General features: G+C 40.7%; 1 protein-coding gene across 1 annotated transcript in view; it reads right to left on the reverse strand.

The window, feature by feature from the left end:
- Positions 1-17,887, reverse strand: part of kif28 (kinesin family member 28) — a 67,680-nt gene that overhangs the window by 37,851 nt on the left and 11,942 nt on the right. The window contains exons 4-10 of the mRNA XM_043696754.1: positions 13,278-13,313; positions 11,997-12,221; positions 8,896-9,050; positions 4,222-4,333; positions 2,499-2,566; positions 1,623-1,765; positions 1,150-1,271 (exon numbers count right to left, since the gene is read on the reverse strand). Coding sequence (XP_043552689.1) covers positions 1,150-1,271; positions 1,623-1,765; positions 2,499-2,566; positions 4,222-4,333; positions 8,896-9,050; positions 11,997-12,221; positions 13,278-13,313 — 861 coding nt within the window. The remainder of the gene's footprint in view (positions 1-1,149; positions 1,272-1,622; positions 1,766-2,498; positions 2,567-4,221; positions 4,334-8,895; positions 9,051-11,996; positions 12,222-13,277; positions 13,314-17,887) is intronic.

Genomic DNA, 17,887 nt, shown 5'->3' on the forward strand with positions numbered 1-17,887 from the left:
ATGGGTATATGAATAGGAAGGGTTTGGAGGGATATGGGCCGGGTGCTGGCAGGTGGAACTAGATTGGGTTGGGATATCTGGTTGGCATGGACAGGTTGGACTGAAGGGTCTGTTTCCATGCTGTACATTTCTATGACTCTATGAAGTATGAGTGTCGCAGGCTGGACCAGCATTTATTGCCCATCCTTAACTGTCCTGGAGATGGCGATGGTGAGCTGCCTCTTGAACCATTCAGTGTAGGTCGACCTAACAGGGAGGGATCTTTATTCATTCACAGGATGTGGACAGCATTGACAAGCCCTATACTGACTGACAACAGACAAAGAAAAGAACTGCAGATGCTGGAAGTCAGAAACCAGTTCTGAAGAAGGGTCACTGGATCCGAAACATTAACTTTGCTTTCTCTCTACAGTTGATGCTGAGTTTTCCCATGCAATTTCTGTTTTTGTTACTGACTGGCAATCCCTTATTTCCTTGCCAGATTATTTGAGAGCATGTTTAAGAATGGAGCACCTTGTGTGGGTCTGGAGTCTCATACCTGGCAGAAGATTTCCGTCTGTGAAGTAGACCCAATGGTTTATTTTAATGCCAATCCAGTAGTGAAGTGCTCATGTGTATCTGTGCTCACTTTAATTCCAAATGTACTTACTAACTCCTCAGCTACCATAGTGGGACTTGAATAACCTGATTACTAGACCATTAACAAAGCCATGATATTTAATGCTCACCATTCATGTAGGTTGTAATTACAAAATAAGCAGCCTTATGAAAACTCAGTTTCTGACTCATCAAATATTTTATCTTGCGTTTATTACATGCATGTTGCAATATTTAAGAAAACAAACTTAACAACTATTTGATTAAAAAGAAACAGAAAACGCTGAAATACTTAGTAGGTCAGGCAACATCTGTGGAAAGAGATATCCAGTTCAGGTTTTAGATCTGTGACCTTTGAGTTCTGATAAAATGTCATTGAACTGATCTTTCTCTTTCTACAGATCTTCCTTAACCTGCCGAGTGTTACCAGAATTTTCTGCTTTTGTTTCAGATTTCCAGCATCTGTAGTGCCTTGTTTATGTGCTGGTAATAATCTCGGCCAATTGGCAGTCCTACGTATTATACAGTGCACACTGTTTTGCTCATTCTAACCTGGGTTAGAGTTTTGTATTTCTGTTCCCATTCTTGCTGTGCTTTCTCGAGTTGCTCCTCCCAAGAAGTCTGAATCTCTGCCATCTGCCGTTCATTCTCAGCCAGTGACTGTCGTAACTCTTCTAGTGAGAAAAGGCAGCATGATATTACAATAAAGTTTTGAAATGTTAAGGTGGAAAAATGAGGTGTTTGCAAAGGAGCTGCGATATTAGGATTTGGCTGCAGGGATGGAGTGGTTATTAAGAAGAGCGCCATTAAGAAGAGTGGTTATCACCACTTTCTATAAGTTCTTCCTCACATCCACCCTACACTCCCATTCACAGTCCCCACCAGTGAACCCTATCTGTCCGTTGCTTTTAGTTAAATGGACTTCAGCATTCGTAAGCTTTTCAAGCCAATGCGTCAGAGTGAAGGTTAAACAAATTTAAAAATTAAAGCTTTTACATTCTGCTGGACCAACCGCAGACACATACTCATTTCTTCCTCTACCCTTAGTCCAGCATTTCTAATCTTAGTGATCGTTGATCGCAGCTTGGCGTTCTCTGCCCTCAGCTCCAGTATGAGTCTTTCTGTTGGATTTTCATTTATCACCGCCTTGTTCTGGATGTTCTTAGTCCTGTGGCCATGAAGTTGGGAAAGGGTGAAAATGGGTTAGTCATTATCACATTGCCTCAAAATTACATTTACAAACTCACAATGCTCGTGTTAAAGCAGAAATGTCCTGGAAAACTATGTGCCCCTTCCCACCATCCTCTCTGATCCATTGAGGTAAATCAGAAGGAAGAAGATGGAACAAAAGAAGAAAGTTCCACAAGGTAAGAAGGGACACATCCTGAGAAACATTAAATGGGAAACTATTTTTAAAAAAGACCATGTGGTACTTAGTGATTTGATTCAATAACTTGAGCAGTGGCATGAGTATCTGCTGTGGCTCAGCAGGGAGCATGCTCGCCTCAAAGTTAGATAGTTGTCAGTTCAGGCCTAGTCCAAAAACTGAGAGGGTGCTGCACTGTTTTGCTAATGGTAATATTCAAGCGGAGATGCTTTCTGGCCTCTGAACCTCCCAATATTATTTTGAAGTCAAGCAGGGAATTTCTCCCTGGTGTTCTGGCCCATACTCTTCCTTTTGATCAACATTACCTGAATCAAAAATTGGAATATCTGGTTCTCATTGTATTTCTGCTTGTGGTGTAGAAATTGGCTTCTACATTTCCTGAATGACAACAGCATCTCCACGTGAACAGTACATCAGGGACTGTAAAGTGCTTTGGGAAATCTCAAGACCAGTAAATATGAATGTCAGTGAAATTTCCTGTTTTGCTCCCCCTCTAAAATCCCATTATGTTTACCTTTCAGCGTAACGTAATGTTGAAAGCGTTTCCTCGTAGCAGATGTCAGCTGGACTGACTGTCGCGATCTGTAAAATAATTCTCAATTCAGATAGAAAGCTGTACTCTGGAAATGATACTCATCAAGTTGAGGGGTGGCAGAGTTGAGTAGAGATCACTAGTTACACATCAGTCCCTCAACTCCACCATCTCCTATTGTGAAACATAAAAGTCAGGGGACATGAGCACCATTGGCAAGGTAAGAATTTGTTGCCCATCCTTAATTGCCCTTGAGAAGGGTGGAGGTGAGCCACTCTCTAGAACTGTTGTGGTGTAGACACACCCATAGTGCTGTAAGTGTGGGGTTCAGGTGCATTAGAAATTGGTGGGGATCAACTTGTACACCAAATATCAATGTGAATCACTGTCTGCTCTCAGTAAGGTATATCTTGAACTCCTGTGTATCTCAACACTATCACAGGGAGGTATTTAAAATATAGGTTGGAGTAATTTCCCTGGCAATGTATTCAATAATACAATGGGATTAATTGGCTAATGTAAAAAGTGAAGCTACCATATTCTTACCAGACCATAGTGCTGCTCCCTCATTAGAGAGAGAGAGGCAGAGAGAAATGATTGGTGGTAGTTTAACCTGAGGGTCACCACACCGCAGGTGAGGGGAAAGATTGAGAAGACAGGATCTTCAATGTAATCTCAGCCAGTGTAGGAACTGAGCTCATGTTGCTGACATTACTCTGCATTGCAAACCAGCTGTCCAGCTAACTGACCCTCATTGCTAATAAAATGTGAAGCCAAAGTTTTGTTTGATGTCATGTACAGTATTCTTGTATACTGTGCCTCCTCATCTGCCAAATGCACAATGAAGCATTTACTATTTTAGCTTTGTCGCTTGGATTGATTTTTATTGATTTTGCCCCATTTAAATGTCATTGGTATCTGGGAATTTCCTTGGATCCAAACTGAAGGAATGCTGATAATAAGATGAGGAACACAGTTCCTCATTTGTAGGCAGCGCATCCATGTGGGAATCAGGTTGGGATTTGCTTATAAATTAACGAGGTACAACAGGTAACTTGGAGCATGATTGATTTGCAAAGGTAATCCCTTCCTTGGCATTTCTGGCCTTTATTTTATGTAAATGGTGAATGTCGCCACTAACATTAGGGGGAACATGACTTGGTCGTCACAGAGCTACAAGACCTGACTCAATGTGTAGGAGACTCAAATTGAATACTCTTAATTAGACAGGTCCGGCCTGTGGCTAATCTGGTTGTGTGGTTACCAGTAAATGCTGCACTAAGAAAATTTCACACGAGATTTTGTTTATTGGATTTACTACCACTTAGACACATGGGCTGGGATTATATTCCAGAGTCAAATATCCAGGTCAGGATCCTGAAATTGCAGATGCCACGATCCTGAAGGCAATTATAGAGCAAAGGCAACCAATTAAGAGACTACGTCAGCCCCAAATAAATTAAGGACAGAGGCAGATTCCAAGAGTCTGCAGGGGTTCAGACTCTGCTGAGAAATGGTTTGCTGCCAGGGATCTCACTCCCACAGCCCTTCAATGAGCAAACTTAAAGCAAAAGATAAGGCAAGGAGGCTCAGCCTGGAAGTGAAGAGAGAGAGAGAGAAAAGATTGAAAGTTGACCCTCTTCACACTTGCTTGTTGAATAGTTTTGTCAGAGCACACATCACAATTTTCTAACTGAGCATTTACCATCCTCGTCTTACTGTTTCCTCCCAGAGCTGATTGCAGTAGTTTGGTCAGTGTGGAGTTTCTATATGGCACATGCAGCATCCTCCTCCCCATGGCTATTTCTGCTAAAGCACTAGGGGAAAAAAACATAGAATATGTGAAACTTTGAATTAGAATTAGCTTTATTGTCACATGTACTCAAATGACTATCATGAAAAGTGTACAGGACGTCACTTACGGCCCCATCTCAGGTACAAAGGTACCTGGGTACAGATTCTTAAGTACAAATTCTGAGGGAAAACAATTAGAAAAAGAAATAAAAATTTTGTTCAATAAACATGATGTGGAGGTGTAAGTGTTGGACTGGGATGGACAAAGTCAGAAGTCACACAACTCCTGGTTATAGTCCAACAGGCTTATTTGAAAAGTCCAAGCTTTCAGAGCACTAATGAAGGAGCAGTGCTCTGAAAGCTTGTGATTTCAAATAAACCTGCTGAACTACAACCTGGTGTGATGTGACTTCTGACTTCAACAAACATACCATCTGTACTGAGCAACGTAAACCAGGAGGGAATACAACCGTGTAGTGGTTACATTACAATAATCCAAAGGCCTGGACTAACAATTTCAGGGAATGCAAATTCAAACCCCACCATCATAGTTTAAAAGTCTGAAAATTTAAATGAAAAGCTGGAATGCAGGAAGATTGCCATAAAGCAGTTGGATTGTTGTGTAAATTTATCCCATGACAGAAGAAAACTATTGAACTTACCCAGTCTGGCTTAAAATCAACTTCAATCCCGTATTCATTCTAAACTGTCTCTGAAGTAGCTGAGAAAGCCACTCAGTTTAAGAATGAGAAATAAATATTATCATTGCCAGCAAACTGAGTGTATTAAATAAAAAGCAAGGGCCCCCACAATTCATTTCCTGGACTAATTTAACTCAGTTTGTTGCAGTTGTAATTGGGAATAGATAATGATAGATATTTAATTCTAATCCGAGAAATAGAGTTATAGATTTGAATGGGATATATACAAATGTTGTGATAACATGCAGAATAATATTGTCTTTCATTAAGTTGTCATTCTCTTGTACATGCTATTTTATTCTATCCCATTTCTGACTCACCTAGAAAGAGTGAACAGGCTGGGGCTTTTAGGCAGGAGAAAGTGAGGACTGCAGATGCTGGAGATCAAAGTCAAGCGTGTGGTGCTGGAAAAGCACAGTAGCTTGACCTGTCCATCACCTTTCCCATATATCCGTTCCACCCACTTCTCCGACCTATCACTTTCTCCCCCACCTTCTTCTACCTGTTGCATTCTCAGCTCCTTTCTCTTGACCCCACCCCTCCCATTTATCTCTTAGCCCCCAGCCTCATTCCTGATGAAGGGCTTATGCCTGAAATGACGAATTGCCTGCTCCCGAGATGCTGCCTGACCAGCTGTGCTTTTCAAGCACACTCTCGACTCTGGGGCTCTTAGTCTCTGGTATAAAGTCTGTCAATATTGTGAAGGTGGCTAATAGGATAAATACACAGAAGTTATTCCATTTGTTGAGACTAATCCAAAATGGGGCTATAAATAAAAATTATTGATAATTCCAATAAGAATTTCAAGAGGACTTTATTTATCCAGAGAGTGGGTAGATTGTGGAAATCAAAACTATAGTGAGCTGTTGAGGCAAGTCACAAATGGGGAACTGAATGCATACATGAAAGAAAAACATTGAAACAGTACAAATAGGAGCAGGCGTAGGCCATTCAGCCCTTCAAACCTGTTCCATCATTCAAGATGATCATTCAACTCAGTTCCCTGTTCCTGCTATCTCCCCATATCCTCTGATCCTTTTAGCCTAAGAATTAGATTTATCTTCATCTTGAAAACATCCAATGTTTTGGCTTCAACCACTTGTTATGGCAGAGAATTCCACAGGCTCACCACTCTCTGTATGAAAAAATTTCTCCTCATCTCAGTCCTAAATGGCCTACCAGGGACTGTGACCCCTGGCTCTTGAGGTTAGCACTGCTGCCTCACAATGCCAGGGACCCGGGTCCGATTCTAACCTCGGACGACTGTCTGTGTGGAGTTTGCATGTTTTCCCCATGTCTATGTGAGTTTCCTCCCACAATCCAAAGATATACAGGTTAGGTGAATTGGCCATGCTAAATTGTCCTTAGTGTTTAGGGATGTGTAGGTTAGATGCATTCGTTGGGGAAATGGGTCTGGGTAGGATGCTTTTCGGAGGGTTGGTGTTGGCTGATTGGCCTGTTTCCACACTGTAGGGATTCCATGAAAGCTTCTATGGACTCCCAATCATTGGGAACATTCTTCCTGTGTAATCTTGTTAGAATTTTATTGGTTTCTGAGGGATTCACCCCTCATTCTTCTAAATGCCACTGAATATAGTCCTAACCAATCTAGGAAAGTTTCAGTAGAGTTAGATCATGGTAGTTGTTGGTATGTAACTTGATATTTGTAACAATGTGAACTGTCAGAATGGGTGCAGGAGGTCACCATCTTTGTGGCGTCAGCTCTGAGTAGTGATGTCATAAACCTTCATGCATCTTTGCAGCACGCAGCCCTTATTGTCCAGATAAATGTTTACAACGGTATTTATTTTATCTTCAACGCATTTATTTTTTCTTACAGAATGTGTTTCTGCTACAGTTAACAGATGAAAACCATTGTCATTGCTGAATAAATTGGTAAATTAATCTGTCTCAATTCTGGCAGTTCAATGATAACATAACATTTGTTTCTCGGGCTGAATGTCTTGATTAAAATGGATAAAGATTTCAGCTAGTACAACACCTGAAAAAGGAAGATTAGTTGATATATTTCATTGCCCCAACCCCTCCTTTTCACCACAACTCCATTGCCATCCACACAAGATCATTAGTCAGACTAGATAATCCTTATCAAAAAAACAAGAACAGAAAGTTCTGGAAACACTCTCCAAGTCAGTACAGAAGATAGGGAAACTGCTGAGACATCAATTGGAATTTTAGACATTATATTGGGAAAGGCAAATGGGAATAAGAACAAGAAATATTGGCTCTAATTCAAAATAGGATTATTACTTTCACAAGTTTGCTGCTAGTGTCCTTCATGGACCATTGATCAAGTGTAAACAATTTGAAAGCAAGTAAAGGGTTATGTTTGAGGTAAGTGTCATCTACAATCAGGCACTAGGGAAAACTTTATGTAGAACCTTGTATAGAATTTACAGCACAGCAAAAGGCCGGTCAGCCCAAGTGGTCTATGTGGGAGTTATGGTCCATGCAGGCTGACTTCCACCCAATGTGTTGGAGAGTCTAAGCTGAGCCAGTGTACATGATGACTCCTGCAATTAACTACAGTGTCCTGGGAGACAAAGGAACAAGGGCCTTTATTCCTGTTTGCTGACTAACCAGAAGAAATTGGCAGTAAACATAAACCAACAGGTCCACTAAACCTACTTGTTACAATTTCAACACTTCCTCCCTCTCTCATTCTGCTCCTTCCCAGAGATCTCTGCTGACTATGTGTAAAAGGATGAAGCGAAACTGTGAAGCTTCCAAAAATTAAACGACCTGCCAGGACTTATAGAAATAATAGGATTTCTACAGTGTGGGAGAAAGTCATTTGGCCCGCTGACCCTCCAAAGAACATCCCACCCAGGCCCAACCCCTTTCCCTGTAACCTTGCATTGTCTGTGGCTAATCCACCTAGCATGCACATCTTTGAACCATAAGAAGAAAGCAGGTCACCCATATGGATACAGGAAGAATGTGCAATCTCCACACAGTCAGTCACCCAAAGCTGGACTTGAACCTAGGCCCTGGTGCTATGAGGCAGCAATGCTAACCACTAAGTTACTGTGTACTGACCCATTAAAAAAAGGGCAAAATATCATAATGTTCCAAACTGCAAATCAGAATCTTGTTCTGAGGGAAGAAGCAAAATTGATAACATCATATTAAAACACATTACCATAATGTTTTGTTTTAAAACAAAACCATAGGCACAGTATCCCCATTATTATTTGCATTCAGTGAAGTATTATTGAATGCATTCTGTTAACTCTTTAGTTTTTTTTAGATTAGATTCTACACCAACCCTCCGAAGAGCAACCCACCCAGACCCATTCCCCTCTGACTAATGCACCTAACACTACGGACAATTTAGCATGGCCAATTCACCTAACCTGCACATCTTTAGACTGTGGGAGGAAACACATGCAGACGCGGGGAGAACGTGCAAACTCCACACAGACAGTTACCCAAGGCAGGAATTGAACCCAGGTCCCTGGTGCTGTGAGGCAGCAGTGCTAACCACTGAGCCGCTCTACTTCTTGCCATTTAAAATTCAAACAACATAGTAATTTAATTATTACTCCATATGTTCAGCATATACTTCAATGCACCCAGCCAAATTTCCCTGGATCTGTGTTTCCGATGACTGTCTCTGCTGTCTCATCTTTGCAAAATTTTATTATTTCTTACAAAGAAAACGAAGGTGAGGAGATGTCCAACAGAGATGCAAAGAGATGGATACAAAATCACACCGTGACCATCCGGAAGGTATTTACTCCCTAAAGTCTGAAGACATTTTTTGAAGAAGAGAAATTTAAATTGGAAGGTTAAATTTGCATAACATCAACTTGTTCCACTGTTCCACATGCATTTTAAGTTTGCTTTCAGGGCTGTCCCACCTGATGACGTTGCCCAACGTAGTTAAGCTGAGATTGATAGCAGTTCCCTCTCTCAGCCGGTCTCCCTCAGAACCAGAGGATTTCTGCCTTTCACTGCCAGCCAAATCTACCAAATTGATGTCAGACTGTTTCGTGAGGTGGTCTTTTAAAAATACCTGTGTGAAAGAATATCAGCAAAAGAAGTGGTATGTGTTCTATGGTCTTCAGGTTAACTAATCAACTGTACCATTGACCAATTTTTCTGAATGAGAAAAGATAGTGAAGAATGCATTTGGTATGCTTTCCTTTATTGGTCAGAGTATTGAGTACAGGAGTTAGGAGGTCATGGTGTGGCTGTACAGGACATTGGTTAGGCCACTGTTGAAATACTGCGTGCAATTCTGGTCTCCCTCCTATAGGAAGGATGTTGTGAAACTTTTGAAAGGGTTCAGAAAAGACTTATAAGGAAGTTACCAAGGTTGGAGAAATTGAGCTAGAGGGAGAGATTGAAAAGACTGGGGCTACTTTCCCTGGATTCTGAGAGGCTGAGGGCTGACCTGATTTATAAAATCATGGGGAGCATGGATAGGGTAAACAGGCAAGGTCTTTTTCCTGGGTTGGGGGAGTCCAAAACTAGAGGGCATAGGTTTAAGGTGAGAGGGGAAAGATTTAAAAGAGACCTAAGGGACAATTTATTGCAGAGGGTTGTATGTGTCTGGAATGAGCTGCCAGAGAAAGTGGTAGAGGCTGGTACAATTGCAACATTTAAAAGGCATCTGGATGGGTACATGAATAGGAAGGGTTTGGAGGGAGAATGGACCAAATGCTGGCAATGGGACTAGATTGGTTGGGATATCTGGTCGGTATGGACAAGTTGGATCAAAGGGTTCGTATCCATGCTGTACATGTCTATGACTGTATGACTCTAAAAAGCATTGTCCTTATCCTATGTTGCTATTTTAAAACTAACTAAAAATGTTTGGCAATCATTTGGAATACAACAGCAAGAGAATCTATTAAATTTATCATCATTATAATAATAGTATACAGTTGGATAAAAACTCCCCTATTCAGATGGCAATGTCCAATTTCTGTCTAGCGGTAGCTCTCAACATGGGTGACCATTCCAATACACTTCACATTGGCCTCCTTCCTTGCACCATCTCGAAAACTGAGCTCATCTAAAACCTGAGCTCTTGTTCATGCATGTGCTGTGCTGATTCCAGGTTAAGCAACACATCACCTTGAAAACTATTATCTTGTTCTCCAATCCTGACATGGCCTCAGCTTTCCTCGAATTTTCTAACCTTCTTTTGTCTTCCACAGCTTCTGCCCTACTCCAATTCTTTCATAGAACATAGAACATAGAAAAATACAGCGCAGTACAGGCCCTTTGGCCCTCAATGTTGCGCTGATCCAAGCCCACCTAACCTACACTAGCCCACTATCCTCCATATGCCTATCCAATGCCCGTTTAAATGCCCATAAAGAGGGAGAGTCCACCATTGCGACTGGCAGGGCATTCCATGAACTCATGATTCGCTGAGTAAAGAATCTACCCCTAACATCTGTCCTATACCTACCACCCCTTAATTTAAAGCTATGCCTCCTCATAATAGCTGACTCCATACGTGGAAAGAGGTTCTCATGGTCCACCCTATCTAAACCCCTAATCATCTTGTACACCTCTATCAAGTCACCCCTAAACCTTCTTTTCTCCAATGAAAAATTCCCAAGTGCCTCAGCCTTTCCTCACACGATCTTCCTACCATACCAGGCAACATCCTGGTAAACTTCCTCTGCACCCGTTCCAGTGCCTCCACATCCTTCCTATAGTATGGCGACCAAAACTGCACACAATACTCCAGATGCGGCCGCACCAGAGTCTTATACAACTGCAACATGACCTCAGGTCTCCGGAACTCAATTCCTCTACCAATAAAAGCCAGTACGCCATATGCCTTCTTCACAGCACTATTTACCTGGGTGTTGAGTCACCATTGCCGATTATGCCTTCAGCTGTCTAGACCATGAGCCTCCCTGTCTCTTTTTCTCTATCTCCCTCCCACATATTTTTACTGATTCATTTCTCTAGTCTGTCCATAAAACCAAATGCTTGCATTCCAGGTCTCATTCTAGTAAATCTCCTCTGCACCCTTGCAAAGGAACTGACATCTCTCCTATACTCTGGTTTCCAAAATTGGTCATGATCATAGAATAACACAGCAGGGGTGATCACTTGGCCTATTGTGCTTGTGTTGGCTCTTTGAAAGAGTTATCTAATCAGACCTACTCCTCTGCTCCTTATCTGTAGGTCTATAATATTTTCCAATTCAGCTTGAGCAAACACACTACGGTCTTTGTTCCTGTCACATGTGATCCTGTTCTAAGCTAAATGTCTATCCAGCTTCCCCCTGGATTTGCCAGTTTGCTGCCTCTTCCACAACTTGTTCTGCATTCCATACTCTCAAGTGAATTCATCGAAAACTTACTTCTCTAATTTGTTGTTTGTAAGAACTATCATTTTCAAATTGCTTGTTTGTCCCAGCATTGTCTTTTTGAACATGTTGGTACTTTCGCACTGCGATAAGGGCACAGTTCCAACAACAAATCTGATGATTTGCTCAAGTGACTTGTTAGACATTTGACACTATAAAAGCAAGTCCCAACATTCAAACTGGGGACCTATTCTCAGTTTTATTTATCAATCCATTTTTTAATATAATATCCTTATGTTTGAACTCCATACCTGTGTTTGTAACAATCCTGTATCTTTAAAATACAACCATTTTCACCTTCCATCATTTTATCTGTATTGCCTTTCTTCATTCTCCCAATGAAAGTGAACTACCTCAAACATTTTGGTATTAAATATTACCTGCCAGCTGTGTGGCACTTTTACTACTTAATGTCCTCCCAAAGTTTGTTACTTTCTTCTTCACTATTTACCAAGTTTCTGAGTTCTGTGTTGTTTACAGTCTTTGAAATTATGTGCTGTACACTTAAGTCCAGTTTATCAATGTAATTGTAAACTTTGCTGAAGTGAATTAAATGAATCATGGTTATTAACAAACCAAACTGTCTGACCTGGTGTCACCACACCGGCTGCTGTTGATCATTACCTGTTTGAATCGGATGGTGGTGATCAAGTGTGAACGACTGCTGACCGCGTTGACGCTGGTGGACCTTGTGATTCTCTTTGTATTGCCTTCCTTCAGCAACTGTTGGATTTGCTCATAGCTTTCACAAGGCACCAACATTTGATTTTCCACGTAGAAGCCCCTTTGGGGACTTTCTCGCACTTTTAGATCTCTAGGCTGTTTACTCTTGGCTAACAAGTCTACCACCTAGGAAGCAGATTGGTTTTAGATGCAGTAAAAATGTGTCTCTCAATTGACCCGTACGACAATTGGCACCATGAAATATCAGACTGAAATGAATCCCAACATTACAGTAATAAATCAGCATGATTGTTAACAATGCCAAGTAAGTTTTACCATTTAAATGGAAATCATAATGTTAAAAGTGACTTACTGCTTAGAAAAATTGCAAACCATCGCCTGTGATTGATTGACATTATCAAACTTGCTTGTCCTCTAATTCTCTCAAGTCCCTTTGCCCTGTTTAGTTGACCTCGATTCTTTCCCATCACTATAAAGGTCCTGCCTTCTTGACCTTGCCCTTCATTAGAGATGTGATGACCCTCAGGCTAAATTCATCACAAGTCATCTCTCTCTAATAAGAGAGCAGCTTATGGTCCTCTGAGACTAAGGAAACTAGTGTTTTTTCCTGTCTATTTTTAATATTTTTGTTACTTATTTTGACTTAACCCCTTTTATTTCCATTCCTCTTTGCCTCGCATCCTCATCCTTGTGATTGTTTTCTGTTTCAGTGTTAAGAGCAGTATTTATTGAAAACAAAACTTTCCATTGGTTATAAGTATGTTTAAAAGATCAGTTTTCATCTAATGCAAAGCTTGGCTTGTGGAGATGTATCTGATCACAGCCATAAGCTGCCCAGTCTTCACTGCTTCTATGTGATTATCTCCAGCCACACAATATCCAAGGCAATTCTATGGATTAGAACCAGAAACCCCTCTTAATAAACGAGCTCGCGTATTTGCTGAAAAATAATAATTAAACAATACCGTATCCTTGCATTATAAGTACATCTCAACATATTTTGTCAGTTTCAGTAAAGTAAATAAAATGCTATTTTACAATATGAGTTAATAAAATGTTCAGTTATATAAAAAAGCTTTGATTGGCAAGATCTTCAACATCATTCTTTAGAAGTAGCCTTTTTCTCACACTAATGTATTATTGACTTAAAGTGTACATTCATACTGTTGGTCTGAAAGTGGACAATATTTCATCTATATTCCAGTAGGAAGGAAAAATGACCTTTTCGTTGTAGATTTCCAACATGCTGAAATAAATCTGAAAAAGAAAAGAAATTGAGTTGGATCTTTAATGCCAAGTTACATTCAATAAAATCACCCTACATTCATAACACCGAGAGACTGTAGAACATTACTACATGGTAATCCAGAAGTCTCGGCTAATGCTTGAAGGACATGGATTCACCACTCAGATGTTGGTTTGAAACAAATTGAAACTGCAGTACTGGATACCATGACGACTATCGCTGATTACAGTAAAAACCCATTTGGTTGATTTTAGGGAATGAAATCGACCATTCTTAACACAGGTCTGGCCTACCTGTGACTCCAAACCCCATAGCAATGTGGTTAATTCCAAACTACCATCCGAAATGACCCAGCAAGCCACTCAGTTCAAGGGCAATTAGGAATGATTGATAAATGCTGATCTAGCATGTGATGAACACTTTCCATGAAAGAATAGATTAAAAATAAAGACATCTCTGCCTTATATCATTCGTCAATGGCAAGCATTCCACATTCCAGACTGATTGACATTTCAGTGTCAACTACCATTCAGTTAGTAACCATACACTACCATCAAAACATTAGGTAATCAAAGGCTCAATAATAACTGAAGCCAATTATAATCAAAAAATCAATTTAGAGATTTGGATTACCTCAGGACAAAGAACAAAGCATAAATAAAGAATGAATTATCACTAAAACCTACTACTGAATTATTACTTTAATTTTATTCAAAAATACTAGGCAAGGTTTATAATATTTACAAGTTAAGTTTTCTCTTGAATGAATTTCCTGGCTCATATGGTGTAGTTTAATTGAGCTGTTACATGATCCTACTTATTAGTGAAAAAGTGATGTGAATTTATCAACCAGCACCTACACACGCATTTGGACAACGTGATCTGCCAAGTCATTTAGTCACTGGGTAGAGTACAGCCAATACATTGTTCACTGTTGTTGGGCCCGATCGAAACAAGAAACTGCATAATATATTTGGGGGCGGCATGGTGGCACGGTGGTTAGCACTGCTGCCTCACAGCGCCAGAGACCCGGGTTCAATTCCCGCCTCAGGCAACAGACTGTGTGGAGTTTGCACATTCTCCCTGTGTCTGCGTGGGTTTCCTCCGGGTGCTCCAGTTTCCTCCCACAGTCCAAAAATGTGCAGGTTAGGTGAATTGGCCATGCTAAATTGCCCGTAGTGCTAGGTGCAGGGGTAAATGTAGGGGAATGGGTCTGGTTGGGTGTGCTTTGGTGGGTTGGTGTGGACTTGTTGGGCTGAAGGGCCTGTTTCCACACTGTAAGTAATCTAATCTAATATTCTGAATACATCATACTCCTATTGCATAATGGTCATCTGGAGGATACACATTGTCTTCCACCTGTCATGTCTCAGGAACTGGAAGTTTTCAATTACATCTTCCTCTTGTGTTCCTCTCCCATTTAGATTTTTTTTAATCTGTGTGCTGTTCTGCTGTCCCTGCAATGACCCTTCCTAATATCATCCTCACTGTGCTCTTCCCTCAGTTCTTTCCCATTGCTACAACAATCATGGTGTCCTCATTTTTCTCACCCTTCAATCCCATTATATGTACCTTTTTGAGTAAGATTCTGCCACTCAGACATATCTCATAATGATCGATCTTCCTGCTCCTCGGATGCTGCCTGACCTGCTGTGCTTTTCCAGCCCTATTCTAATCTAGACTCAATGTGGTAAGCCTTTTTTTTAAAATTACATCTTGATCTTTCAAGATCCTTACTTCACAGTAACTCTTCTCTAGCTCTGGGTGTTTTCACTTTATTTCTCCTTCTGTTGTCCCTCAGGTTCAAGGATAGAGTCATAGAGTCATAGAGATGTACAGCACGGAAACAGACCCTTCGGTCCAACCCGTCCATGCCGAACAGATATCCCAACCCAATCTAGTCCCACCTCCCAGCACCTGGCCCATATCCCTTCAAACCCTTCCTATTCATATACACATCCAGATGCCTTTTAAATGTTGCAATCATACCAGCCTCCACCACTTCCCCTGGCAGCTCATTCCATACATGTACCACCTGCTGCATGAAAAAGTTGTCCCACAGGTCTCTTTTATATCTTTCCCCTCTCACCCTAACCCTATTCCCTCTAGTTCTAGACTCCCAGGGAAGAGACTTTGCCTATTTACCCAATCCATGCCCCTTATAATTTTATAAACCTCTATAAGGTCACCCCTACTTACCCAATGAAAACAGCCCTAGCTTATTCAACCTCTCCCTATAGCTCAAATCCTCCAACCATGGCAACATCCTTGTAAATCTTTTCTGAACCCTTTCAAGTTTCACAACATCCTTACGATAGGAAGGACACCAGAATTGCACACAATATTCCAAAATTCAGGAGTGGGTCTGCAGGGATTGAATAGTCCAACCTTGAAGCAGCAGACTCTGCCATGTGTGGGGAGGTAGTGTTTGATGAAGCATTAGGGCTAAGAACACTCTGGATTCTGCCTACTCTTTCTTGCTGCCTATCCCCATTACCTACATTTCTCACAGCTAATCCACCTAGCCTAAACACCATTGGACCAAGGAGAAAACCCACCCAGACACAGGGGAGAATATACAAACTCCACACAGACAGTTGCCCCAGGCTGGGATCAAACCCAGGTCTCTGGTGCTAAAAGGCAGCAGTGTTAGCCACTAAGCCACTGTGCCTCACCAGACAGAGGCTGTTGACAGAGCTGAAGGTCTTTGTGAGATTGGAGAAGGCCAAATACAGTGGCAAAACTCAGTATAGAATTTAAAATGCTTCTTGATAAAACTAAGTTAATTTTGAATATCTTATCTCACTTTGTCTCTGTTTGGGATTTCTATATATTTATTCATTTTAACCATTGTAAGGTCAATCCTGCAAGACTCTAATTTTCATTTAATTCATTAATCTGGGGGAGACTGTTCTCTGAGACCAAAGACTGTTAGCATTTATTCAGTTAACTGAAGTGAGTTTAATGTGGGAGAACCTCTTTGCTGTTAATACACTTAGTGAATTATCCCAGACAATGTAATTGATTCTATTTACAGAATGTCTATTTTCAGGTTGAAGACTAAATTTACTTCAGTTAATTTAGGGATAGCCTCTATTTGAACATTCAGTTGTAATTTCTGCTGCCACCAAGAAGTTATTATTGAATTAATTAACCTTAGAAAATGTGCTTTCTGCTTCCTCCCAGTCTTACTTTGGTTCTCCTGAGCCTGTTCTATCTTCATTAGCTCCACAGTTCCTCCTTTACACTCCCAATCATTTTCCATTATTTCATTTACTTCTTCCACTTAAACTATTATGTGTTTTACCTATTTTTAGGGTGTTGACATCACTAGCATGGCCAGCTCATGTAGTCTAATCATTACGTCCACTCAGAAGGTGGGATGGGGAACTATTTCTTGAATCCCTAATAATGATTTATTACAATTTTAGACTTGGTCACTCAACAGTCCTCAGTGGTCATGTGTGTCTACAATGACCTTTGAGTCTCTTTACCTCCATAACTCACTATATTCAGATTCTGCATTCTCTGGTCCTCCATATCAATTGCTCCATGAATTCTACTCTCCACACGTACTGACGGCCATTTTGTAGGATAGAACTTGAGTAATGCTTAAAAAAGGACACATTTTGTTGAAGCTTTCATTTTGCAATCATCAGACCAAGAATTACTCTGAAACCCAATGTAAGATTGTCACTCAGGCTTGCAGTGTGATGTTCTGGGAGATACATATGTTATTGTACAAACAGAAAGAACACAAACAAACAGTGCGCTTGTTCCAACTCAATGAAACAGGTGACAACCATGCTTGGGTATATTTCTCAGGGCAATGTCTTGACCAATCAGACTCAATCTACCTGATTTAAATTTAAACAAAGGTTTGCCATAAACTGTCAATCATCATCTAAGTGGTGCATTTTCCATGACAATGCTTCTATCAATCAGAATCTACTTGCCTACCAATCAGCACTCTACTCTCATACAAATAAAATGAATGTCTTCCCTTTATGTTGGTAATCCTTGAGAACTGACCTAATGAATGTAAGATGAAAAGTGTTGACAAAATCTGACTTTACTCAACAATATTTACTTATTTGATCCTGTGTCCCACCTTCTGCAAATGGATTAAAAAAGAGACAACCAATTTGGTGTACAGTAATTTTTTTTTAAAAATGCATTTAAGAGAATAGTATCAGCCTCAGAGTTAACAACTTTCATCACTAGCTGATAACGATGCTTAGATACGTGAATAACCTCACTCTTCAACAACCTAAACACTACATGAATATAAAATAAAATCTTACCTGATCCTGCTGGGAGGAGTATAGATTTCTGGAACTATTATTTCTCTACCCAGGGGCAGCACAGTGGCTCAGTGGTTAGCACTGCTGCCTCACAACGCCAGGGACACGGGTTTGATTCTACTCTCAGGTGACTGTTTGTGTGGAGTTTGCACATTCTTCCCATGTCTGTGTGGATCCTCTCTGGGAAATCTGGCTTCCTCCCACAGTCCAAAGATGTGCGTATTAAATGGATTGGCCATGCTGAATTTTCCATAGTGCCCAGGGATCTGCAGGGCTAGGTG

This window comes from Chiloscyllium plagiosum, chromosome 9 (genome assembly GCF_004010195.1).
Source record: "Chiloscyllium plagiosum isolate BGI_BamShark_2017 chromosome 9, ASM401019v2, whole genome shotgun sequence".
NCBI classification, from domain to species: Eukaryota; Metazoa; Chordata; class Chondrichthyes; order Orectolobiformes; family Hemiscylliidae; genus Chiloscyllium; species Chiloscyllium plagiosum.